The 26154-nt window shown below is 40.4% G+C and overlaps 2 protein-coding genes across 4 annotated transcripts; both read left to right on the forward strand.

Annotated features, from left to right (window-relative positions):
• The first annotated feature begins 238 nt into the window (after window positions 1-238).
• On the forward strand, window positions 239-9410 carry rab13 (RAB13, member RAS oncogene family). 2 transcript variants are annotated; one of them, XM_062965031.1, is made up of 9 exons: window positions 239-961; window positions 3045-3105; window positions 3496-3556; window positions 4059-4135; window positions 4251-4281; window positions 4977-5066; window positions 6598-6663; window positions 6763-6813; window positions 8404-9410. In XM_062965031.1, exons 1-9 carry the CDS (start codon window positions 478-480, stop codon window positions 8473-8475), a joined length of 993 nt encoding a protein of 330 aa, XP_062821101.1. In that variant the 5' UTR covers window positions 239-477; the 3' UTR covers window positions 8476-9410. The 2 variants fall into 2 exon arrangements, with proteins under 2 accessions (XP_062821101.1, XP_062821102.1); XM_062965032.1 differs by lacking the exon at window positions 4251-4281 and having other exon boundaries at window positions 241-961; window positions 4059-4136.
• hax1 (HCLS1 associated protein X-1) lies at window positions 9345-26024 on the forward strand. Of its 2 annotated transcripts, none has more exons than XM_062965034.1 (7): window positions 9345-9484; window positions 15519-15772; window positions 18108-18274; window positions 18398-18446; window positions 20750-20862; window positions 22474-22570; window positions 25853-26024. In XM_062965034.1, exons 1-7 carry the CDS (start codon window positions 9456-9458, stop codon window positions 25924-25926), a joined length of 783 nt encoding a protein of 260 aa, XP_062821104.1. In that variant the 5' UTR covers window positions 9345-9455; the 3' UTR covers window positions 25927-26024. The 2 variants fall into 2 exon arrangements, with proteins under 2 accessions (XP_062821104.1, XP_062821103.1); XM_062965033.1 differs by lacking the exon at window positions 9345-9484 and adding an exon at window positions 12703-12849.
• Window positions 26025-26154: the final 130 nt, after the last annotated feature.

A 26154-nucleotide genomic window follows, 5' to 3' on the forward strand; every position in this document is an offset into this window, starting at 1 on the left:
TTTATGACACAGCAAACAAGACAGACATGCTGGATTTCGTATCACAAAACCACAAGTTGAACACTTCCCAAGTGTCTAGGACTGTGTGATGTGTATTATTATTATTATTATTATTATTATTATTATTATTATTATTATTATGACACAGCAAACAAGATAGCTATGCTGGATTTCGTATCACAAAGCCACAAGTCGAACACTTCCCAAGTGATGTAGGACTGTGTGACTGTGTGATGTATTTTTGGATGATGGGTGCAGATCCCAGCAGGGTGGCCTTTTGCACTTGGCAGATGGTAATTTTGTCAATGTCTATTGTTTCCAAATGCCGGCTGAGATCTCTTGGCACGGCACCCAGTGTGCCCATCACCACCGGGACCACCTGCACTGGTTTCTGCCAGAGTCTTTGCAGTTCAATCTTGAGGTCCTGAGAGTGGCTGAGTTTTTCCTGTTGCTTTTCATCAATGCGACTGTCACTAAATGCCCTGCTATTGGGATGTGGAGGGAAGTTATCACTGCTCGGGCTCCCTTGCAGGGAATGCACTTTGCACATGCTCAGTGTGCCCCCTTTCTTTTGCACATTTCCTTTCCCTTCCCTGGGGCAGCAGTCCTGCCTCCTTAACCCTTCCTTTCCTGGAGGAAGGAAGGAACTTTTCCCCCTTTGGCAGTGGGAGTGGCCTGGGCTGCAACCCAGGGAGAAAGGGAAAAAGGAGGAGGAGGAGGAGGGCTTGGCCTTTCCCCAACTTTGGGATCCCTTCCTTCCCTCCTTCCTTCCTTCTTTCCTTCTTTCCTTCTTTTCTTTCTGCCTGCCTCTCTCTCTCTCTCTCTCTCCTGAGGGCCATGGCCAAGTCCTACGACCACCTCTTCAAGCTCCTGCTGATCGGGGACAGCGGCGTGGGCAAGACCTGCCTCATCATCCGCTTCGCAGAGGACAACTTCAGCGGCACCTACATCAGCACCATCGGTGGGTGAGCCCCCCAGGACCCTCCTCGTCCCCCTCTGGGTCATCATCACAACACCATCCGAGAGTTGGGAGGGGTCCTAGAGGGCATCCAGCCCAGCCCCCTTCTTGCCAGCCAAGAACCCTAACTCAGTCCCTCCCGATAGATAAATGGCCATAATAATAATGTTTCATAATAATAATAATAATAATAATAATAATAATAATAATAGCATTAGCTATGATAATCATGCCATATAATCTTAGAGGTAGAAGGGACCCTAAAGTCAATCCAGTCCAGCTGCCAGGCAAAAAGCGGCAACTCAGTCCCTCTCGTTAGATAAATGGCCATAATAATAATGTTTCATAATAATAATAATAATAATAATAATAATACACTGGGTGCCATGCCAAAAGATCTCAGCCGGCATTTGGAAATAATAGACATTGACAAAATTGATAATAATGTTTCATAATAATAATAATAATAATAATAATAATAATAATAATAATAATAATGATGATGCACTGGGTGCCTTGCCAAAAGATCTCAGCCAGCATTTGGAAACAATAGACATTGACAAAACTGATAATAATGTTTAATAATAATAATAATAATAATAATAATACACTGGGTGCCGTGCCAAAAGATCTCAGCCGACATTTGGAAACAATAGACATTGACAAAATCACGATCTGCCAACTGCAAAAGGCCACCCTGCTGGGATCTGTGCGCATCATCCGAAAATACATCATACAGTCCTAGACACTTGGGAAGTGTTCGACTTGTGATTTTGTGAAACTACATCCAGCATATCGATCTTGTTTGCTGTGACATAATAATAATAATAATAATAATAATAATAATAATAATAATAATAATATACATCACACAGTCCTAGACACTTGGGAAGCGTTCGACTTGCGATTTTGTGATACGAAATCCAGCATATCTACCTTGTTTGCTGTGTCATAATAATAATAATAATAATAATAATAATAATAATAAATCATACAGTCCTAGACACTTGGGAAGTGTTCGACTTGCGGTTTTGTGATACGAAATCCAGCATATCTGTCTTGTTTGCTGTGTCATAATAATAATAATAATAATAATAATAATAATAATAATAATAATATACATCACACAGTCCTAGACACTTGGGAAGTGTTCGACTTGTGATTTTGTGATACGAAATCCAGCATATCTATCTTGTTTGCTGTGTCATAATAAAATAATAATGATGATAATAATAATAATAATAATAATAATAATAATAATAATAAATCATACAGTCCAAGACACTTGGGAAGTGTTCGACTTGTGATTTTGTGATACGAAATCCAGCATGTCTACCTTGTTTGCTGTGTCATAATAAAATAATAATGATGATAATAATAATAATAATAATAATAATAATAATAAATCATACAGTCCTAGACACTTGGGAAGTGTTCGACTTGTGATTTTGTGATATGAAATCCAGCATATCTATCTTGTTTGCTGTGTTATAATAATAATAATAATATTAATAATAATAATAGCAGCATACCATATAATCCTAGAGCTAAAAGGGACCATAAAGGCCATTCAGTCCAACCCCCTTCCTGCCAGGAAGGGAGGCACAACTCAATCCCTCCCAATTAATGGCCAGCCAGCCTCTGAATAATTATGATAATAATAATAATAATAATAATAAATCATAATAATAAATCATAATAATAAATCATAATAATAAATCATAATAATAAATCATAATAAATAATAGCATATCATACAATCCTAGAGGTAAAAGGGACCCTAAAGGTCATCCAGTCCAACCACCTTCCTGCCAGGAAGGAAGACACAAGTCACAAGACACAAATCACTCCCAAGAGATGTCCAGCCAGTCTCTGAATAATTATGATAATAATGATGATGATGATGATGATAATAATAGAACCAGAACCAAATGACCGTGTTGCAAAAGGAGGCAAGTCTCAAAAGCGTGCCTCCGACACTGAACGATTGGGAAGCTCTAGCCGTCGAGGCTTCTGCTTCTTCCAGGTCGTTGAACCCTTGAGTTTCGGAGAATAATGCCTGCCTTTCCCCTTTCCCCTCACCCAGGCATTGACTTCAAAATCCGGACCGTGGACATCGAGGGCAAGAGGATCAAGCTGCAGGTCTGGTAGGTGTGCATTTCGGGGCATCTCTTTGCAACGCCTGAAGAGAATAATAATAATAATAATACCATACCATACAATCCTAGAATTAGAAGCGACCCTAAAGAGCATCTAGTCCTACCTCCATCTTGCCAGGAAGGAATGCACAACCCGATCCCTACCAATAGATGGCCATGCAGCCTCTGAATAATAATAATAATAATAATAATAATAATAATAATAATAATAATAATAATAATAATAATAATAGACACTTGGGAAGTGTTTGACTTGTGATTTTGTAATACGAAATCCAGCATATCTATCTTGTTTGCTGTGACATAATAAAATAATAAAAATTTACTACAGTTGCTGCTATTATTGATGTTGGGCCCTCCTTGTGCTTTCTCTTCCAGGGACACGGCCGGGCAGGAGCGGTTCAAGACCATCACCACCGCCTATTACCGGGGCGCCATGGTAGGATGAATAATAATAATAATAATAATAATAATAATAATAAGTTTATTTATATCCCGCTTCCATCTCCCCCGAAGGGGACTTGGGGCGGCTTACAGCAAAATCAAAATTCAAGTGATGATAAAATATGAAACATCAAAGGACAACAACAAGAACCAATAATAAATATACACAATAGGCGAAAAAACACAACACAGAATTAAAAGATCAAATTAAAAACAATGAGGTTGCAATAGTGGATAAGCAAGGTGAAGGGCCCTGCCTTGCCCTTGGTGGCACTAGAACTCCCTCCGATGTGGGTGGAGCCTTTGGGGGGGCATAGATTGGGGAGCCCTGCTTTCGGGTACTTCTGCCTTACCGTGGAATCGTATCATAATATTGGAAGGGCCAACCAGCCCTCCACCCTTCATTCAGCCGTGCAGGGAAGGCACAGTCAAAGCCCTCCCGACAGATGGCCGCCCGGCCTCTGTTCAAAATTGCTGGGTCTCTGTGTTCCTTCCAGGGCATCATCCTGGTCTACGACATCACGGACGAGAAGTCCTTTGAGAACATCCAGAACTGGATGAAGAGCATCAAGGAGGTAAGTCCGGATTCGGTGCGTCCCAACCTCACGCCTCTCGAATCCATGCCCTGCCTTTGAATGAACGCGTATTTCGTGCTTGTGTGTTTTTAACCTGTGTATCTCAACTATGTTGTACGCTGCCTTGAGCTGGGACGAGAGGCGGGTAAGAAATAAAATATCATTATTATTAATACATTATTATTATTATTATTTTATTATGACACAGCAAACAAGATAGACATGCTGGATTTCATATCACAAAATCACAAGTTGAACACTTCCCAAGTGTCTAGGACTGTGTGATGTATTTTTGGATGATGCACGCAGATCCCAGTCGGGTGGCCTTTTGCAGTTGGCAGATCATAATTTTGTTATGAATACACTATTACAGTAGAGTCTCACTTATCCAAGCTAAACGGGCCGGCAGAAGCTTGGAGAAACGAATATGTTGGATAATAAGGAGGGATTAAGGAAAAGCCTATTAAACATCAAATTAGGTTTTGATTTTACAAATTAAGCACCAAAACTTCCTGTTATACAACAAATTTGACAGAAAAAGTAGTTCAATAGACGGTAAAGTCATGTAGTAATTACTGGATTTAAGAATTTAGCACCAAAATATCACGATGTATTGAAAACATTGACTACAAAAATGCGTTGGATAATCCAGAACGTTGGATAAGCGAGTGTTGGATAAGTGAGACTCTACTGTACTATTACTATTATTATTAATAATAAAAATAATATACTATTATTATGAATACACTATTATTATTATTGATACACTATTATTTTGAATACACTATCATTATTATTATTGATACGCTGTCATTATTATTGATACACATTAATGCGCAGAATGCCTCCTCGGGGGTGGAGCGGCTCCTCCTGGGGAACAAGAGCGACATGGAGGCCAAGCGCAAGGTCCCCCAGGACAAGGCCCAGAAGGTGGGTCCCTCTTTCTTTCCTTCCTTCCTTCCTTCCTTCCTTCCTTCCTTCCTTCCTTCCTTCCTTCCTTCCTTCCTTCTGTCAGGGCTGCTTTGAATGAGATTTTCCTGCTTCTTAGCAGAATGGGGTTGGACTGGATGGCCTGGGAGGTCTCTTCCAACTCTTCACTTCTATGATTCTTTCTTTCTTTCTCTCCTTCCTTCCTTCCTTCCTTCCTTTCCCTTTTCTCCTCCTTCCATCTCTCTGTCTCTCCTCCCTCCCTTCTGTCCTCCCTTCCTCTTTTCCTACTTTATTTCCTTCCCTGCTTTCTTCCTCTTTGCCTACCTCCTTTCCATCCATCCATCTTTCCTTTCTTCCCTCTCTTTTCCCTTTCCTCCTTCCTTCCTTCCTTCCCTCTCATACCTTTTCCCCTTTTCCTTCCTTCTTCTCTTCCTCCTTCCTTCTGTCCTCCCTTCCTCTTTTCCTGCCTTCTTTCTTCGTTTCTTCTTCTGTCCCTCCTTCCTTCATCTTTTCTCTCCTTCCTTCCTTCCTTTCCCCTTTCTCTTCCTTCCATCTCTGTCTCTCCTCCATCCCTTCTCTCCTCCCTCCCTCTTTTCCTACTTTTCTTCCTTCTGTGCTTTCTTCCTCTTTGCCTACCTCCTTTCCATCCATCCATCTTTCCTTCCTTCCTTCCTTCCTTCTTCTTTCCTTCTGTCTCTCCTTCCTTCCTCTTTTCTCTCCTCCCTTACTTCCTTCCTTCCTTCCTCTCCCCTCATACCTTTCCCTTTTCCTTCCTCTTCCTCCCCTCCTTTCCATCCACCCATCTTTCCTTTCTTCCCTCTGTTTTCCCTTCCTTCCTTCCTTCCTTCCTTCCTTCCTTCCTTCCTTCCTTCCTTCCTTCCTTCCTGTATGTGTTCCTTCCTTTCTGTCTCTATTCCTCCTTCCTTCCTTCCTTCCTTCCTTTCCTGACTTTGTTCCTTCCTTCCTTCTTTCCTTCTGTCTCTCCTTCCTTCCTCTTTTCTCTCCATCCTTCCTTCCTTCCTTCCTTCCTTCCTTCCTCTCCCCTCATACCTTTTCCTTTTCCTTCCTCTTCCTCCCCTCCTTTCCATCCACCCATCTTTCCTTTCTTCCCTCTGTTTTCCCTTCCTTCCTTCCTTCCTTCCTTCCTTCCTTCCTTCCTTCCTTCCTTCCTTCCTTCCTTCCTGTATGTGTTCCTTCCTTTCTGTCTCTATTCCTCCTTCCTTCCTTCCTTCCTTCCTTCCTTCCTTCCTTCCTTCCTTCCTTTCTTGACTTTGTTCCTTCCTTCCTTCTTTCCTTCTGTCTCTCCTTCCTTCCTCTTTTCTCTCCTTCCTTCCTTCCTTCCTTCCTTCCTTCCTTCCTTCCTTCCTTCCTTCCTCTCCCCTCATACCTTTCCCCTTTCCTTCCTCTTCCTCCCCTCCTTTCCATCCACCCATCTTTCCTTTCTTCCCTCTCTTTTCCCTTTCTTCCTTCCTTCCTTCCTTCCTTCCTCTCGCTCTTCTCACTCCTCCTTCTTCTCTTCCTCCCTCCACAGCTCTCCAGGGAGCACGGGATCCGCTTCTTTGAGACCAGCGCCAAGTCCAGCACCAACGTGGAGGAGGTCAGTGGGGCAGGGAGTGCCAGTGGGCTTCCCTGGGGACCCCAACCCTAACCCACTCCCACTCCCACTCCCACCTTCTTCTTCTCTTCTCTCCCGCAGGCCTTCCGCACTCTGGCCCGGGACATCCTCCTGCAATCCAGTAAAAGAGTGGTGAGCTGGACTGTATTATTATTATTATTGTTGTTGTTGTTTTCTAACCCTGAAGCCAGTAGGGTGTATATACACTGGGGAACAAATGCAACTTGGCACCACTTTTATATTGGGGTTGTTGTATGTCTTTCGGGCTGTGTGGCCATGTTCCCGAAGCATTCTCTCCTGACGTTTCGCCCACATCTATGGCAGGCATCCTCAGAGGTTGTGAGGCATGGAGAGACTAAGCAAGGAAGGTTAATATATATCTGTGGAGAGTCCAGGGTGTGACAAGAGTCCTTTGTCAGTTGGAAGTCAGCATGAATGTTGCAGTTAATCACCCTAATTAGCATTGGAAAGGTTTGTCTCTTGCCTGGGGGGCATCCTTTGTTCAGAGTCATTAGCTGCCCCTGGGGCTCCTCTGCCCTCAGTGACAAAGGACTCTTGTCACACCCTGGACTCTCCACAGATATATATAAACCTTCCTTGCCTAGTTTTATCCATGCCTCACAACCTCTGAGGATGCCTGCCATAGATGTGGGCGAAACGTCAGGAGAGAATGCTTCTGGAACATGGAGATATATTCCTCACAACCTCTGAGGATGCCTGCCATAGATGTGGGCGAAACAACAGGAGAGAATGCTTCTGGAACATGGCCACACAGCCCAAAAGACATACAACAACCCTATTATTGTTATTATTATTGCATGTATTATTTTACGCTATTATTACTAAAAGAATACAAACACACATTTATATTGAAGATGAGAATAATTATTGGATCAGAGTTGGACAGTCTTATCTTAAATTTGAGCTTGATGTAAATATTAAAAAACATTTTATTTATTTATTTATTTATTTATTGGACTTGTATACCGCTACTCCCAGTTTGGCTCGGAGCAGTTTACAGAAATAGATTGAAACAATACACTTAGCTTTAAGATAACAATAAAAACAACAATAAAAACAGACATAGCCCCGAGTTTTTCACCCATTGAAAGCTTGTCAGAAGAGCAAGGTTTTGTAGGCTTTTTAACCTACTGATGCCTCAATTAATGTAATTTTATTGGTATCTATTTTTATTTCTGAAATTTACCACCCTCGGCTTATACTTGAGTCAATGTTTTCCCAGTTTTGTTTTTTTTGTGGTAAAATTAGGTGCCTCGGCTTATATTCGGGTCGGCTTATACTCGAGAATATACAGTAATTTTATTGGTATCTCGGCTTATACTGGAGTCAATGTTTTCCCAGTTTTAATGTGGTAAAATTAGGTGGCTCAGCTTATATTCAGGTGGGCTTATACTCGAGTATATAAGGTATATAGATTATTATTATTACTGTTATTGTTGTTATTACTGTTGTTATTGGGAGCCCCCGGTGGAGCAGTGGTTTAAACCCTTGTGCTGGCAGGACTGCTGACTTGAAGGTTGGGTTCTGACCTGGAGGTTGCCGGTTTGAATCCAACCCGGGGAGAGCGTGGGTGAGCTCCCTCAGTCGGCTCCAGCTCCACTTTACACTTGGTGTCAAGCGACTCTTTTCGGGCAGGGGATGGTGGTCCTTGCAGTCCCAATGTGGGTCCCAGCCTCTCCGGCCTCTTCCTCTCCCGTCCAGGCTCCGCAGCCCAGGGGCCCCGTGGACCTCAAAGGGGCCCAGAAAAGCCACAGCAAGTGCTCCTTGGCCTAGCGATGGACGGACGGATGGGCGGAAGGTTGTTTGACATGCCAAGACAGAGGTCCAGCCGGCTGGACCGCTCCCTCCTCTTCCTCCTCTGCACCTCCTTTGGCTCCGTGTGGCCCTGCTTTCCCCCAGGACTGTGGATCCGGAGGCGGGAACGGATGCGGATTCAGCCCCTCCCTTGAAACCACGTGGCTCCGTGCTGTGCGGTCCTGGGAGTTGTGGTTTCCCAAGGACCTTGGCCTTTTTTCTGCCAGGCACCACTCAAACTGCCAGGGCTCCGTGCTATGGGGTCCTGGGAGATGTAGTTTCCCAAGGTATTTACCCTTCTATCATGTAGAACGAATGCAGTTTGGTCCCACTTGAACTTCCAAGGCTCCGTACTGTGGGATCGTGGGAGTTGTAGTTTGCCATCTTGTAAAGACCTTGTAATACTACAGATCCCCAGGAATCTTGAGGAGGAATTTGAGGAGTCTCAAATAATGTAATAATGCAATTAGAGACCCCTTTCGCCGCCCTGGCCCCCGTGCTACAATCCTGGGAGTTGTAGTTTAGAGAAGGCCACGAAAACCTCGCGGGACTGCATCTCCCAGGATTCCCTTTTATCGCAGATGGCATTCGCTCTACAGAGCTCTACGCTGCAAGGAGAAAAAGGGAAGATAGCCTGGGATTGCGTCCTCCTTCCAACTGCATCAGTCTTTGTTTCCATAGTCTTGGGGTGGAATGGCCATCTGCCGGGAGGGATCGAATTGTGCCCTGCCTTGAGCTGCCCTACAGTGTAGATTATCTTGTTTTTGGGGAGGAAAGAGAAAAAGGGATTATTTGGGGCTCGTTTGCACCGAGTTCCGCTTTGCGCATAGGAAAGACCCCGAAGAGAACATTTCCGGCTCTGTGTTGCCTTTTGTAATCTTTGAAACAGTATTAAATAAAACCAGATTTTGAAATGTTTTGCAGTGGTCTCTGCGGCAGGAACCAGACTCATCTTCCTGATGATCTTGGCAGAGAAGGCGGGATGTAGGTAAACTACTATACAGAATCCCAGAATACTCCTCAATCTTGGAAGACCAAGGAGATATATAATCATAGGAACAAAGTGGGGACCACACTAAAACATTTTTCCACTTGTAATAGCAGCAATGTAATCTACCTCTTGACACGTGACTGTGATCTCTGGTATATTGGAAACACAACCAGACCCTTGAGAATCAGAATCTCTGAACATAAATCCAGAATCAAAAATTTATCTACAGAATCTCTTTTATATTCACACTGCACTCAATACAAGCATTCATCCACCTCATTTAAATTTTGTGCTCTGGAATGCATTACTCAAAAACCTTACATGGACTTGGAAAAACTATTATCCCAAAGGGAAATGTACTGGATCTTTAAGTTTAAAACCTGTTTCCTTTAAATTACCAACTACAACTCCCAAATGACAAGGCTTATTCTCCCAAAACTCCACCCGTGTTTACATTTGGGCATATTGGGTATTGGTGCCAAGTTTGGTCCAGATCTATCTATCATCCACAGGGCTCTCCGGATGTAGGGGAGCAGGGTGAGCTCCCACCGTTAGCCCCAGCTCCTGCCAACCTAGCAGTTAGAAAACATGCAAGCGTGAGTAGATCAGTAGGTACTGCGAGTAGCTGAACTTGCTGACCGAAAGATCAGCAGTTTGAATCCCGGGAGCGGAATGAGCACCCACTGTTAGCCCCAGCTCCTGCCAACCTAGAACTTAGAAAACATGCAAGCGTGAGTAGATCAACAGGTACTGCGAGTAGCTGAACTTGCTGACCGAAAGATCGTCAGTTCGAATCCAGGGAGTGGGGTGAGCTCCCGCCGTTAGCCCCAGCTCCTGCCAACCTAGCAGTTAGAAAACATGCAAGCGTGAGTAGATCAATAGGTACTGCGAGTAGCTGAAATTGCTGAATGAAAGATCAGGAATTCTGAACTTACTTCTGGAACATGGCCACACAGCCCGGAAGACATACAACAACCCCGAAAGATCAGCAGTTCAAATCCAGGGAGTGGGGTGAGCTCCCGCCGTTAGCCCCAGCTCCTGCCAACCTAGCAGTTAGAAAACATGCAAGCGTGAGTAGATCAATAGGTACTGCACGTAACTGAACATTTCCCCCCATTACCTTTGCCATCACTGAAAAGTTTAAACTACAGTAGAGTCTCACTTATCCAACACTCGCTTATCCAACGTTCTGGATTATCCAATGCATTTTTGTAGTCAATGTTTTCAATATATCGTGATATTTTGGTGCTAAATTTGTAAATACAGTAATTACTACATAGAATTACCCTGAACTGAACTACTTTTTCTGCCAAATTTGTTGTATAACATGATGTTTTGGTGCTTGTAAAATCATCACCTAATTTGATGTTTAATAGGCTTCTCCTTAATCCCTCCTTATTATCCAACATATTCGCTTATCCAACATTCTGCCGGCCCGTTTATGTTGGATAAGCGAGACTCTACTGTAATACCATATAATAATACTACACTATTATAATAGTATATTGTATATTACATGTAATATTACTAATAATATTGCAGTATAGTGGCCTAGTACATACAATATAGTAATATATAATGCTTATATTTTGCTATGCTAATAATATATGTTTATGTACATATAATATTGATAATATTATTATAATGTAATACCATATAATAATACTACACTATTATAATAGTATATTATATATTACATGTAATATGACTAATAATATTGCAGTATAGTGGCCTAGTACATACAATATAGTAATATATAATGCTTATATTTTGCTATGCTAATAATATATGTTTATGTACATATAATATTGATAATATTATTATAATGTAATACCATATAATAATACTACACTATTATAATAGTATATTATATATTACATGTAATAATACTAATAATATTGCAGTATAGTGGCCTAGTACATACAATATAGTAATATATAATGCTTATATTTTGCTATGCTAATAATATATGTTTATGTACATATAATATTGATAATATTATTATAATGTAATACCATATAATAATACTACACTATTATAATAGTATATTATATATTACATGTAATAATACTAATAATATTGCAGTATAGTGGCCTAGTACATACAATATAGTAATATATAATGCTTATATTTTTCTATGCTAATAATATATGTTTATGTACATATAATATTGATAATATTATTATAATGTAATACCATATAATAATACTACACTATTATAATAGTATATTATATATTACATGTAATATGACTAATAATATTGCAGTATAGTGGCCTAGTACATACAATATAGTAATATATAATGCTTATATTTTGCTATGCTAATAATATATGTTTATGTACATATAATATTGATAATATTATTATAATGTAATACCATATAATAATACTACACTATTATAATAGTATATTATATATTACATGTAATAATACTAATAATATTGCAGTATAGTGGCCTAGTACATACAATATAGTAATATATAATGCTTATATTTTGCTATGCTAATAATATATGTTTATGTACATATAATATTGATAATATTATTATAATGTAATACCATATAATAATACTACACTATTATAATAGTATATTATATATTACATGTAATATGACTAATAATATTGCAGTATAGTGGCCTAGTACATACAATATAGTAATATATAATGCTTATATTTTGCTATGCTAATAATATATGTTTATGTACATATAATATTGATAATATTATTATAATGTAATACCATATAATAATACTACACTATTATAATAGTATATTATATATTACATGTAATATGACTAATAATATTGCAGTATAGTGGCCTAGTACATACAATATAGTAATATATAATGCTTATATTTTGCTATGCTAATAATATATGTTTATGTACATATAATATTGATAATATTATTATAATGTAATACCATATAATAATACTACACTATTATAATAGTATATTATATATTACATGAAATATTACTAATAATTTATAATGCGTATATTGCCATCACTGAAAAGTTTAAACTACCATAGATCAGTCTTTGGAGAACTGGTATAGTTTAATGCAGCCTTATATTTAAAAGGGAAGCGCACTTTTGGGGGAAATCCGATGGAAACCTTCATAAGCAGAGAGACTTGCCTTTCTCCGCCAGAGTGGGCCTCTGCCCCTTTCCTAAGTCTAGCGTCTCGCGGCGAGGAAAGCGAGGCGCGCCATTGGCTGAACGCCCCCTGCCTCGCTTGGCGGCCGCGCTTTTTGCGACAGAGTGGCGGAAGTGGCGTCGCGCTCGTCCTCGCTTGACGACCGCCGGGCAAAATGAGCCTCTACGACCTCTTTCGGGGCTTCTTCGGCTTCCAGGGGGGGCCCAGGTGGGAAATTAAATTAAATTAAATCCTCCCAAGGATTCTACGACTATCTATCTATCTATCTATCTATCTATCTATCTATCTATCTATCTATCTATCTATCTATCTTATCTATCTCCTTCTGTGGAGGTTTTTAAGCAGAGGCCGGCTGGCCATCTGTTGGGAGGGATTGGATTGTGCCTTGCTGGCTGGATAGAAAGGGTTCAAGCTGGACAACCTTTGGGGTTGCTTTGCAACTCTAGGATTCTATCTATCTATCTCTCTGTCTGTCTCCTTCTCTGGAGGTTTTTAAGCTGAGGCCGGCTGGCCATCTGTTGGGAGGGATTGGATTGTGCCTTGCTGGCTGGCAGAAAGGGTTCAAGCTGGACAACCTTTGGGGTTGCTTTGCAACTCTAGGATTCTATCTATCAATCTCTATCTGTCTCCTCTGGAGGTTTTTAAGCAGACGCCAGCTGGCCATCTGTTGGGAGGGATCAGATTGTTTGTTGGTTAGTTTGTTTTGTTTTGTTTGTTTGCGACATTTATATCCTGCTCTGCTCACCCTGAACGGGACTCGGGGCGGCTTCCAAGTTATATGTACATACAATATATTATATTATTATCATAGTACAATATAAGCATTATAAATTATCAGTCATATTACATGTAATATATAATATACAATTATAATAGTGTAGTATTATTATATGGTATTACATTATAATATTATTATCAATATTATATGTACATAAACATATTATTAGCATAGCACAATATAAGCATTATAAATTATCAGTCATATTACATGTGATATATAATATACAATTATAATAGTGTAGTATTATTATATGGTATTACATTATATTATTATTATCAATATTATATGTACATAAACATTATATTATTAGCATAGCACAATATAAGCATTATAAATTATAAGTCATATTACATGTGATATATAATATACAATTATAATAGTGTAATATTATTATATGGTATTACATTATAATATTATTATCAATATTATATGTACATGAACATATTATTAGCATAGCACAATATAAGCATTATACATTATCAGTCATATTACATGTGATATATAATATACAATTATAATAGTGTAATATTATTATATGGTATTACATTATAATATTATTATCAATATTATATGTACATAAACATATTATTAGCATAGCAAAACATAAGCATTATATATTACTATATTGTATGTACTAGACCACTATACTGCAATATTATTAGTAATATTACATGTAATATATAATATACAGTAGAGTCTCACTTATCCAAGCCTCGCTTATCCAACATTCTGGATTATCCAACGCATTTTTGTAGTCAATGTTTTCAATATATCGTGATATTTTGGTGCTAAATTTGTAAATACAGTAATTACTACATAGCATTACTGTGTACTGAACCTTTTTCTGTCAAATTTGTTATATAACATGATGTTTTGGTGCTTAATTTGTAAAATCATAACCTAATTTGATGTTTAACAGGCTTTTCCCTAATCTCTCCTTATTATCCAACATATTCGCTTATCCAACGTTCTGCCGGCCCGTCTACATTGGATAAGTGAGACTCTACTGTACTATTATAATAGTGTAGTATTATTATATGGTATTACATTACAATATTATTATCAATATTATATGTACATAAACACATATTATTAGGATAGCAAAATATAAGCATTATATATTACTATATTGTATGTACTATATCACTATACTTCAATATTATTAGTAATATTACATGTAATATATAATATACAATTATAATAGTGTAGTATTATTATATGGTATTACATTATAATAATATTATCAATATTATATGTACATGAACATATTATTAGCATAGCAAAATATAAGCAATATATATTACTATATTGTATGTACTAGACCACTATACTGCAATATTATTAGTAGTATTTCATGTAATATATAATATACTACCGTAATAGTGTATTATTATAATAAAGTATTACAGCAGTCTCACTTATCCAACACTTGCTTATCCAACGTTCTGGATTATCCAACGCATTTTTGTAGTCAATGTTTTCAATACATTGTGATATTTTGGTGCTAAATTTGTAAATACAGTAATTACAACATAACATTACTGCCTATTGAACTACATTTTCTGTCAAATGTGTTGTATAACATGATGTTTTGGTGCTTGTAAAATCATCACCTAATTTGATGTTTAATAGGCTTTTCCTTAATGCCTCCATATTATCCAACATATTCACTTATCCAACATTCTGCCAGCCCGTTTATGTTGAATAAGTGAAACTCTACTGTATAATATTATTGTAATATATAATAATATTATTGTAATATATAATTATTATGTTATAGTACAATTAGAATATAATAGTAATAATAATAATAAAAATAAAATAATAATATGATGTGCTATAATAATATGATGTGCCTTGGCTTATATTCGGGTTGGCTTATGCTCGAGTATATACGGTATATAATTATTATTATATAATACAATTAGAATATAATAATAATAATAATATGATGTGCTATAGCAGGATGTCCCTCCCTCCCTCCCGCAGAAGCAAAGTTTTGGCAGTTGAATGAAGTTTGTATGAAAGGACAGCTATGACCCAGGAGCACAAACGGTGTGACGGAGCGTTCTGTGGTCTTCTCTCTGACCCCCAGGCCCCGCGACCCCTTCTTTGGGGGCATCACGAGGGAGGATGATGAGGAGGAGGAGGATGACGAGGATGAAGGCGGTGGCCCCTCCTTCGGGCCCGGCGGCTTCGGCGGCTTCGGTGGCTTCGGCGGCTTCGGCTTCCCCTTCGGCCCCGGCGGGATGCGCTTCCACGACGCCTTTGGGTTCGAGGAGCTCTTCTGGGACTTCAACGACCTCTTCAGCGAAATGGGGGCCGTGGGGACGCCCGGCCGGCCCTTGGGTGAGCCTGGCCGCCCTTCCGCCCTTCTGCCCTCAATGCAGTTCTGCAAGGCCATTAGTTCTAGGTGCAGCCTTTGCCCTGGCCCAATGCTGTGACAATCCTGGGAGACAAGGGGCCTGTCTGTGCGATCCAATGTTGTGGTCATCTCTGAGCGGTTGGACTCAATTTAACCCTCTCTGGGGGCGATTCCACCAAAAATGCAGCAGAGTAGCAAAAGCAAAGCTTTCAAATGCAGCAGTTACTTACATGGGGTGAGCAAAGAGAAGCCTTTCAGTTTAGGATTGCAATGGAGTGCAGAGTCTCAGTAAAAGTTCAAAAAGGTATTTATTCAGATAAAAAGAACTCCATTGTGGATAGAAAGGCTTGGGAGCTGTCTAGTCTACTCTAGACTGGTTTCTAAGGAAAAATAAGAAAGGAAAAATAACAAACATCTAAATAGTTACATCTTGCCAGGAGAGATGGCGAGACATGTTGTTAGCTAGAAGAACAAAGGGAGAAGAGAGAACCAAAATGGTTCCGACCTCATGGTCCATAAAAGACATTCTGACCAATGAGAAGTTAGTGTTAAAAGAGATTCACATTTCTACTAACTTCAAAGTAAGGGATGTGAGTGAAACACAGTGAAGCCTGTCTAGGCCTGCTTTGGAAACAGAGAAAGGATTCCCTCAATCTAACTCTATCATCTATCTGACTACATCTAGACTTGAGTAGATCAGGGTGATTCCCAACAGCTCTTAACCGAGGGGAGTCGTAGCCCCATCCATTCTGCTTCGATCATTTATTCCTGAAACTCCTCCTCCTCTCAGTGGTTCCACGCTGCTGCCAATCATATTTATCATCTCTTTCTCTTTCAATCATGACTATGACGATCAATCTTTGGTTGGATGGACATCTGTCAGGAGGGCATGGGTGCTGCACCCCTTCCAGCTCTAGCATTCCATGACTCTATCTATCTGACTGTCTATCTAGCTTCTTGTTTGTCTGTCCAGCTATCTATCCATCTCTCTCTCTCTCTCTTCCTATCTATCTATCTATCTATTTTCCTATCTGTCTAGACATCCATCTATCTGTCTATCTATCTAGTTGTTCTATCTTATCTATTTATCTGTCTGTCTGTCTGTCTTCCTTTCTCTCCCATATATATCTTCCTGTCTGTCTATCTATCTTTCTATCTATATTCTTATTTATCTTATCTATTTACTTATCTATCTCCCTGTCTTTCTGTCCAGCTATATATCCATCTCTCCCTGTCTATCTCTCTATCTATTTTACTATCTGTCTAGACGTCCATCTATCTGTTTATCTATCTAGTTGTTCTATCTATCTTATAATAATAATAATAATAATAATAATAATAATAAGTAGTTTATTTATATCCCGCCTCCATCTCCCCCGAAGGGGACTCAGGGCGGCTTACAGCAAAATCAGATACAAAACAATGATAAAATATGAAACATCAAAGAACAATAACAAAAATCAATAATAATATATACACAATAACCAAAAAAAACACAACGCAGTATTAAAACATTGAATTAAAAACAACGAGGTTGTAATAGTGGATAAGCAAGGTGCACATTATGAGTAACACATTCATAAATAGATAAAGTGCAGTAGATTCATTTAAGGTCATATTAGGTCACATTTGTCTGTCTGTCTGTCTTCCTTTCTCTCCTATATATATATATATATACACACACACACATATACATCTTCCTGTTTGTCTATCTATCTTTATATTCTTATTTATCTTATCTATCTACTTATCTATCTGTCTCCCTGTCTGTCTGTCCAGTTATCTATCCATCTCTCTCTCCCTCTTCGTGTCTATCTATCCATCTTTCCGTTCTGTCTATCTCTCTTCCACTCTGTCTATCTCTCCAAAATTCTGTTCACCTACACTTGAAAAATACCTAGGGCCGGCTCTGGCAAACATTTGCTTGTTCATTGCTGTTATACTGGTTTCTTGTATTTTGTGTTATGTATATGTATTGATTGTTTTTATGATGTGTAAACCGCTCTGAGTCCTTATCAGAGATAGAGCGGCATATAAATGAAGTTTTGTTGTTGTTGTTGGGCTGGGTGCCCTTCGGGGTTCCCTTCCAACTCTAGGATTCTATCACTCTTATCTATCTTCCTGTCTGTCTGTCTGTCTGTCTATCTATCCATCCCTATCTATTTATCTATATCTATCTCTTTCTCTGGAGGCCTTTAAGCAGAGGGTGGGTGGGATCGGATTGTGCCTCGCTGCCTGGCAGAAGCGGGTCAGACTAGATGGCTTTTGGGGTTCCCTTCCAATTCTGGGATCCTGCAACTGTTTACGTTTTCCCGGCAGAGATCCCAGGCATGGCGGCCCCCCCGCAGGCCGACCCCTCCTTCCCGAAGAGGCGGACATTACGGGACTCGATGCTCAAGTATCCGGACAGCCCTGGTCCCCGGGACGGAGCCGCGGACGATGGGCTGCGTCTTCCGGAGAAGAAGCCCTGGCCTCCCTTCAAGGCGGTACGGCCTAATCCTGCCCCTTGGTCCTTGGCATTCAAGAGGATTGGCACCGGAGCCTCGTTCTGGGAACACGTCCCATGTTTCTCCATGGAAATTACGAATACCCCTCTTCTTTTTCTGCAGCCGCCAGAGGATCTTCCGGCTCCAGCGGAGGCTCCCAAAGAGGATGGAGGTGAGATGCCCAGAGGAAGGGGATTCTGGGAGTTATAGTCCGAGAAATACATGCCACCCAAGCTCTTCAGCTTTGTGGCGGCGAGTTAATTGAGCTGCAAGAAGAGCTCATTCAAAGCTGCCCTTCCCAGGGTGCATCCACACTATGGGATGAATGCGGTTTAGTCCCACTTCAGCTGCCGTGACTCAGTGCTAGGAGATCATGGAACCTCGCCTCTCATTGAATTGCATTGGATCCATGCTGTGTCACCCTGGGATGCGTAGTTTGGTGAGGCATCGTTTGTTACTGCTGCTGCGTATGGCATTTTATTTTATTTATTTATTTAGTACTGTATATACTCAAGTATAAGCCTAGTTTTTCAGCCCTTTTTTTAAGACTGGAAAAGCCCCCCTTGGCTTATACTCGGGTGAGAGTCCTGGTTGGCTTATATTTGGGTCAGCTTATACTCGAGAATATATGGTACATTTATTATTTTTCTCTATTATGATTGGTATTATTACATTTATTATTTTTCTCTTTTATTGTTGCTATTATTACATTTATTTTACTTTATTATTATTATTATTATTATTATTAATACATTTATTATTTCACTCTGATCTTATTATTATTGCATTTATTATTTTACTCTATTATGATATGTATTATTTTCCTGTATTTATTATTATTATTATTATTACATGTATTATTTTACTCTATTATTATTAAAAGGCACATTTACATTGAAGAAGATGAGAATCATGATTGCACCAGAGTTGGACAGTCTTATCTTAAATTTGAGCTTTATGTAAATATTCAAAAACATTTAATCTACTGATGCCTAAATTAATGTAATTTTATTGTATCTATTTTTATTTCTGAAATTTACCACCATCGGCTTATACTGGAGTCAATGTTCTCCCGTTTTTTTTGGTAAAATTAGGTGCCTCGGCTTATATTTGGGTCGGCTTATACTCGAGTATATACGGTATATTTATATGTCGCCTTTCTCACCCCTGTGGGACTTGAAGCACTTTATGACATATTGATGGCAAGAATTCAACGCCGACATACATATAATAAAAAAAAATCATAATAACTAGAAGCTGACGTAACTATACATTAAAATCATTAAAACCATTAAACATAAGCGTATACAAGATTTAAACACTAAGGCAAAGCATTAAAATATTCTAATGTAAATATTAAAATAATATTTATCTAATATTTTATATTAGAATATAAAATAATTCTAATGTAAATATTAAAATTCTGCACTTTGCCTGGGTTCAATGAATTAGTCTCCTTTGTTAATATTGTATGTTTTATGTCGATTTTAACTATTTTTTTTACTGTAATTGATGTTTTTATTTGATAATAGTTTTATTGCTGTGTTTTGATATTTGATTGTTTTATCGGGCAAGGCCCCATGTAAGCCGCCCCGAGTCCCTTCGGGGAGATGGGGCGGGGTATAAAAATAAAGTTGTTATTATTATTATTATTATTATTATTATTATTATTATTATTACTATAAAACTTCAGGAAAAATTTCAGAGAGGGTTTTCAGTCAATAAATTGCAGGGTCAGGGAAGTATCCGGTTTATACTGTTGTTGGTTTCATGGTTCCAAAAGCGGACCATGAATGCGACTGTCACCTGGGATGGCGACATCAATGACCCAAACCTTTTTCCTTTCCACAACTGTGATGTCTGGTGTGTTGTGTTCCAGAACTTTGTCAGTCTGGATTCGGAAGTCCCATAGTCTCTTTGCGTGCTCATTTTCCAATACTTTTGCAGGTTTGTGATCCCACCAGTTCTTTGCTGCTGGCAGGTGGTACTTGAGGCATAAGTTCCAATGGATCATTTGGGCCACACAGTTGTGCCTCTGTTTGTAGTCTGTCTGTGCGATTTTCTTACAGCAGCTGAGGATAGGATCAATGGTTTCGTCGGTTTCCTTGCACAGTCTGCATTTTGGGTCATCAGCTGATTTTTCGATCTTGGCCTGAATGGCCTTTGTCCTGATGTCTTGCTCCTGGGCTGCAAGGATCAGGCCTTCTGTCTCCTCCTTCAGGGTCCCATTCGTGAGCCAGAGCCAGGTCTTCTCCTCGTCAGCTTTTCCTTCAATTTTGTCAAGGAACTTTCCATGCCATGTTTTGTTGTGCCAGCTGTCAGCTCTAGTTTGTAGTGCGGTTTTCTTGTACTGTTTTTTTTTTTCTGCTGTGCTTTGAGGAGTTTCTGATTTTTGACATCAATCAAAGCCTTCGATTCGGTGGCACATGAGACTCCAATGCATGAGACTCACGGCCGTTGTTTCTTCCCCGGCAGACCTGGACTTGCGCGTCCGCTCCGAAGGCCTCCGCACGGTCCTCCCGCCACCTGCCCAGCCCCGCTCCTACTTCCAAAGCGTCTCTGTCACCAAAGTGATGGCACCAGACGGGGTGAGTCAGCCCAAGCCGGGGGCGCGTCTGCACTGTAGTGCATTTAACACAGGTTGATGCCACTTTAAGCTGCCCGGGAGTTGTCGCTCGACAAGATATTTACCCTTCTCTGCTTGGGCCTTAGAACAATACGGAGAGTCAGTTACACTATGTAACGCAGTTTCTGTTCCCGAGTTAGAAATGTCATTTCCCAATGGGTTCTGTCATAAACACAATGGGAAAAGGAACACACTTTGTTTCCATTGGAGGGATATTATCCTGCAGCACGTTATGTTATATTATTATAGTACATTGCATTATTATTATTATTATTATTATTATTATTATTATATGTTACACTATGTAACACATCCATGTCTCACCAAACTACAACTCCCTGTGTGTGTAATTAATAATATATTATATTGCAATACTATTATTATTATTATTATTATTATTATTATTATATGTTACACTATGTGACACATCCATGTCTCGCCAAACTACAATTCCCTGTGTGTTTAATTAATAATATTATTATATTATTATATCATATTGCAATACTGTTATTATTATTGTACGTTACACTATGTAACACATCCGTGTCTCGCCAAACTACAACTCCCTGTGCATTGAATTAATAATATTATTATATTGTTATATCATATTCACTTCTTCACTTCACTTCACTTTATTTCTTAATTAGTCGCTCTCCACCAGAGTGCTCCGAGCGACTTACAATTTAAAATATCATTCCACAATATAAAAACATTCAACATAAAAACATTCAACAGTGAATATTTGGCAGATTAGATCTGATTTACTTAAATGCACAACCAAACAGCCAAGTCTTGAGCGCTTTTACAAAAGGTCGCAACTCCGACATTTCTCTAACATATGGAGGCAGTGAGTTCCACAGAATTGGAGCATCGGTCAAAAAGGCTCTACGCCTTGTAGCTTCCAATTGCAATACTGTTATTATTATCGTACGTTACACTATGTAACACATCCGTGTCTTGCCAAACTACAACTCCCTGTGCGTTGAATTAATAATATTATTATATTATTTTATCATATTGCAATACTGTTATTATTATTGTAAAAGGTAAAGGTTTTCCCCTGACGTTAAGTCCAGTCGTGTCTGACTCTGGGGTTGGTGCTCATCTCCATTTCTAAGCCGAAGAGCCGGCGTTGTCCATAGACACCTCCAAGGTCATGTGGCCACTGGCATGACTGTATGGAGCGCCGTTACCTTCCCGCAAAAGCAGTACCTATTGATCTACTCACATTTGCATATTTTCGAACTGCTAGGTTGGCAGAAGCTGGAGCTAACAGCGGCTACTCATGCTACCCCCAGGGTTTGAACCTGGGACCTTTCGGTCTACAAGTTCAGCAGCTCAGTGCTTTAACCCACTTCGCCACCGGGGCAAAGTTATTATTATTATTATATATATTATAATATATATATATTATATATATTATATATATATATATATATATATATAATAATTATATTGTTATATATAATATAAGAGATTATTATTGTACACTACACTATGTAACACATCTGTGTCTCACCAAACTACAACTCCCTGTGCGTTTGTCTGGTTCCTCTTCCACATTTTCCCGCAGACAGTGGAGGAGCGCCGGACGGTGCGTGACAGCCAGGGCCACGAGGAGACAGTGGTCACTCGCCGCAGCGGAGCCGAGCCCCTTCCGGACGGGCCAGGTGAGTCCCGGGTGGTCCCAAAGGCCCCCTGACCCATCGCCCTTCGGCTCCCGGTGCCCCTCATGCTTCCGCTCAGACTGGGAGGTGCATCTACAATGTCAATATATATTTTTAAATACAATTAATTTTTATTTACATACATGAACAACTTATAGTGAAACAAAACACAAAAACAATGAACATTTTATGAACACAGAACCCCGCCAGCAAGGCCTGAACAAGTATCATTTCCTTTACCATAGGAGGTATAAGTCAACCATTAAACAAATGTCATATCCAAAATTCCTGACCAGCAAGATTGTATTGTTTTCCTTTTTCACCTTCTAGAACATATTTAATAAAAGCTGACCAATAAATAATCAAAACCAGATCTGTTAGTTTCCCCCCTGAACTCCCTCATTTCCATTGATCTATCTATATATATAAAAGAGTGATGGCATCAGGGCAGCGGACAAAACAACAAAACTACAGGCCCCCCAACCTCGAAATTTGACAACACAACCCATCATCCACGCCTCTAGGTTGATACAACAAAAAGAAAAGAAAAATAAAGTCCTAATTAGAGGGAGAGGAATAATTGTTTTTATCCAATTGCTGCCAGTTAGAAGGCTAAGCTCTGCTCACTTGGTCTCCTAGCAACCCACTCAGCCCAGGGGACCCTTTACCTTAACTACCACCAATTCCTCAATACTTTATTTCCCATACCACCATACTTCGCCACAGCAACGCGTGGCCGGGCACAGCTAGTATATATATAAAAGAGTGATGGCATCACGGCAGCGGACAAAACAACAAAAGTAAACACCCCACAACCTCGAAAATTGACATCACAACCCCTCATCCATGCCTCTAGGTTGATACAACAAAAAGAAAAGAAAAATAAAGTCCTAATTAGAGGGAGAGGAATAATTGTTTTTATCCAATTGCTGCCAGTTAGAAGGCTAAGCTCCACCCACTTGGTCTCCTAGCAACCCACTCAGCCCAGGGGACCCTTTACCTTAACTACCACCAATTCCTCAATACTTTATTTCCCATACCACCATACTTCGCCACAGCAACGCGTGGCCGGGCACAGCTATTAATTTATAAATTAAGCCTACAATGTCAACATATGACACAATATCAATAACTCATCATAGAATCCAAAGGGAGCCCCAAAGACCATCTAGTCCGGCCCCCTTCTGTTAGGCAGGCACAACCCAAGCCCTCCCGACAGATGGCCCTCCAGCCTCTGCTCAAGACTCCACAGAGAAGGAGATAGACAGAATCCCAGAGTTGGAAGGAACCCAGAGTAGGCCATCTAGTCCATCCCCCTTCTGCCAGGCAGGAAGTACTCCATCTAACCCTTCCCAACAGATGTCCATTCAGCCACTGCTTAAAAGCCTCTAAAGAAGAATATGCAATACACAAATGCAACACAAATACAAAACAAGGAGCCCTGCTTCTGTGCTGGAGAATGTACCACTGGAATGTGTGGTTTGGAGAGCTGCCTTCGGAAGAGACGCCTGGAAACTTTGTGAAACTACAACTCCCAGGAGTCTGTAGCCTTGAGCCAGGGCAGTTCAAGGGGTGTCAAACTGTGCTAATTCCACAGTGCAGATGCACCCTCACTCTTGGATTTTGGGCGGTGGCGAAACCCAACCAGGGCCCCTGCCTTGGATGGGTTTAACTGTTATCGCCATGCTTTATGGTTTTATGCCCGGCCATGCTATCTCTTTATTACGCTATCTCTTTATGGCCCTATTGATTGCTGTTTACGATGCTGAGTAGTGGATTCCTCGGTAGCTGGATTCCAGGCTCGGGCTGATAACTGGCCTCCGAATCGTAGGCATTTCGTGCTCCAAAAGGACCTTGGTCTCCTTCGGGAGAGATAAAGCGGGGTATAAGTAAGTATAGCAATAATAATAATAATAATAACAACAATAATAAGCTACTCTGGGACTTCTGAATTCAGACACAGGGTTTTGGAGCACAAGACTCCTGACCTCACGATTGTGTTAAAAGACAAAGTATGGATTGTCGATGTCGCAATCCCAGGTGACGGCAGGATTGAGGAGAAACAACTGGAAAAGCTGACACGATATGAGGATTTAAAGATCGAACTGCAAAGACTCTGGCACAAGCCAGTCAAGGGGGTCCCAGTGGTGATCGGCACACTGGGTGCAGTGCCTCAAGACCTTGGTCTGCACTTGAAAACAATCGATGCTGACAAAATTACCATTTGTCCATTGCAAAAGGCCACCCTACTCAGATCTGCATGCATTATTCACCGATACATCACTTGGGAAGTGTCCGGCATGTGGTCAAATTCAACATCCAGCAGAGTGTCTGCTGTGGACTTATCTTGTTGTGTTTCAAATAATTAATAATAATAATAGTAATAGTAATAGCAGGTCTTCCTCTTTGTCCAGACGTCAGTAGGGTGCCTTATGCGCTGAGCACGACTCGGCAACGTCTCTAGTGATATAAACATGCCGATCTCAAGGCAATTAAAACAAACATATGTGTTGTCGAAGGCTTTCATGGCCAGAATCAATGGGTCGCTGTGAGTTTTTCTAGGCTGCCTGGCCATGTTTCAGCAGCATTCCCTCCTGGCGTTTCGCCTGCATCTGTATCTAAAGGCATCTTCAGAGGTTCTGTTGCTAGCGAGGCAAGTGGAGTGTCTATACACCTGCAAAGTCAATCAGGGAGTGTATCTGCATAGAAGTAGCAAAGCAAGTAGTGTGTGTGTGTGTGTGTGTGTATATATATGTATATTATATGTATATATACACACACACATACTTGTGGAATGATGTCCAGGGTGGGAGGAAGAACCCTTGCCTGTTCAAAGCAAGTGTGGATGTTTCAGTTAGCAAGCTTCACTAGCATTGAGTAGCCTTGCAGCTGCAATCAGTGAGAATATCTACATAGAGGTGGCCTGGCTGTTGTTGCCTGGAGGCACCTTCTGTGGAATGATGTCCAGGGTGGGAGGAAGAACCCTTGTCAGTTTGAAGCAAGTGTGGATCTTACAATGAGCAAGCTTGAGTAACAGTGGAGCTGCAAAATCAATCAGTGAGGATATCTACATAGAGGTGGCCTCGCTGTTGTTGCCTGGAGGCACCCTCTGTGGAATGATGTCCAGGGTGGGAGGAAGAACCCTTGTCTGTTTGAAGCAAGTATGAATATTGCAATGAATATTGTATAGTCAATCAGTGAGGGTCTCTGCATAGAGGTGGCCTGGCCTCTATTGCCTGGAGGCACCCTCTGTGGCATGACGTCCGTCTCTCTCTCTCTCCGCAGGCCTGCACCGCAGGGAGGACCTGGGCGATGCTTCTTCCCTCCTGGACGCTTTCTTCGGCCGTTGGTTCCGGTAGCGGGACAGACCTCCGCCCTCGGATCCGGACCCCTCCCTGCGCCATTTCCTCCAAAGAGAGATAACTACTAACCATTAAAGAAAACCTCTTATTTATTCTCCAGGCCTCGCTCTCGGTCTCTTTCTCAGCGGTAGACTGCCCTGGCCATGGAGGTTCTCACCGGAACTAAGGCAGACCTTGGGGAGTGTGTCGGCGAGGGATGGCCATCTGTCAGGAGGGCTTTGATGG

The sequence above is a fragment of the Anolis carolinensis genome, unplaced genomic scaffold (assembly GCF_035594765.1).
Source record: "Anolis carolinensis isolate JA03-04 unplaced genomic scaffold, rAnoCar3.1.pri scaffold_14, whole genome shotgun sequence".
NCBI classification, from domain to species: Eukaryota; Metazoa; Chordata; class Lepidosauria; order Squamata; family Dactyloidae; genus Anolis; species Anolis carolinensis.

Bases quoted from the DNA above. Each gene is read 5' to 3' on its own strand.
- rab13 (XM_062965031.1), top strand. From the start codon at position 478: ATGCCCTGCTATTGGGATGTGGAGGGAAGTTATCACTGCTCGGGCTCC. The intron at 3,106-3,495 runs GTAGGTGTGCAT...TTTCTCTTCCAG, and splicing joins AGGATCAAGCTGCAGGTCTG to GGACACGGCCGGGCAGGAGC. The intron at 5,067-6,597 runs GTGGGTCCCTCT...CTCCCTCCACAG, and splicing joins CCCAGGACAAGGCCCAGAAG to CTCTCCAGGGAGCACGGGAT.
- hax1 (XM_062965033.1), top strand. From the start codon at position 12,797: ATGAGCCTCTACGACCTCTTTCGGGGCTTCTTCGGCTTCCAGGGGGGG. The intron at 18,447-20,749 runs GTGAGATGCCCA...CTTCCCCGGCAG, and splicing joins GGCTCCCAAAGAGGATGGAG to ACCTGGACTTGCGCGTCCGC. The intron at 22,571-25,852 runs GTGAGTCCCGGG...CTCTCTCCGCAG, and splicing joins GCCCCTTCCGGACGGGCCAG to GCCTGCACCGCAGGGAGGAC.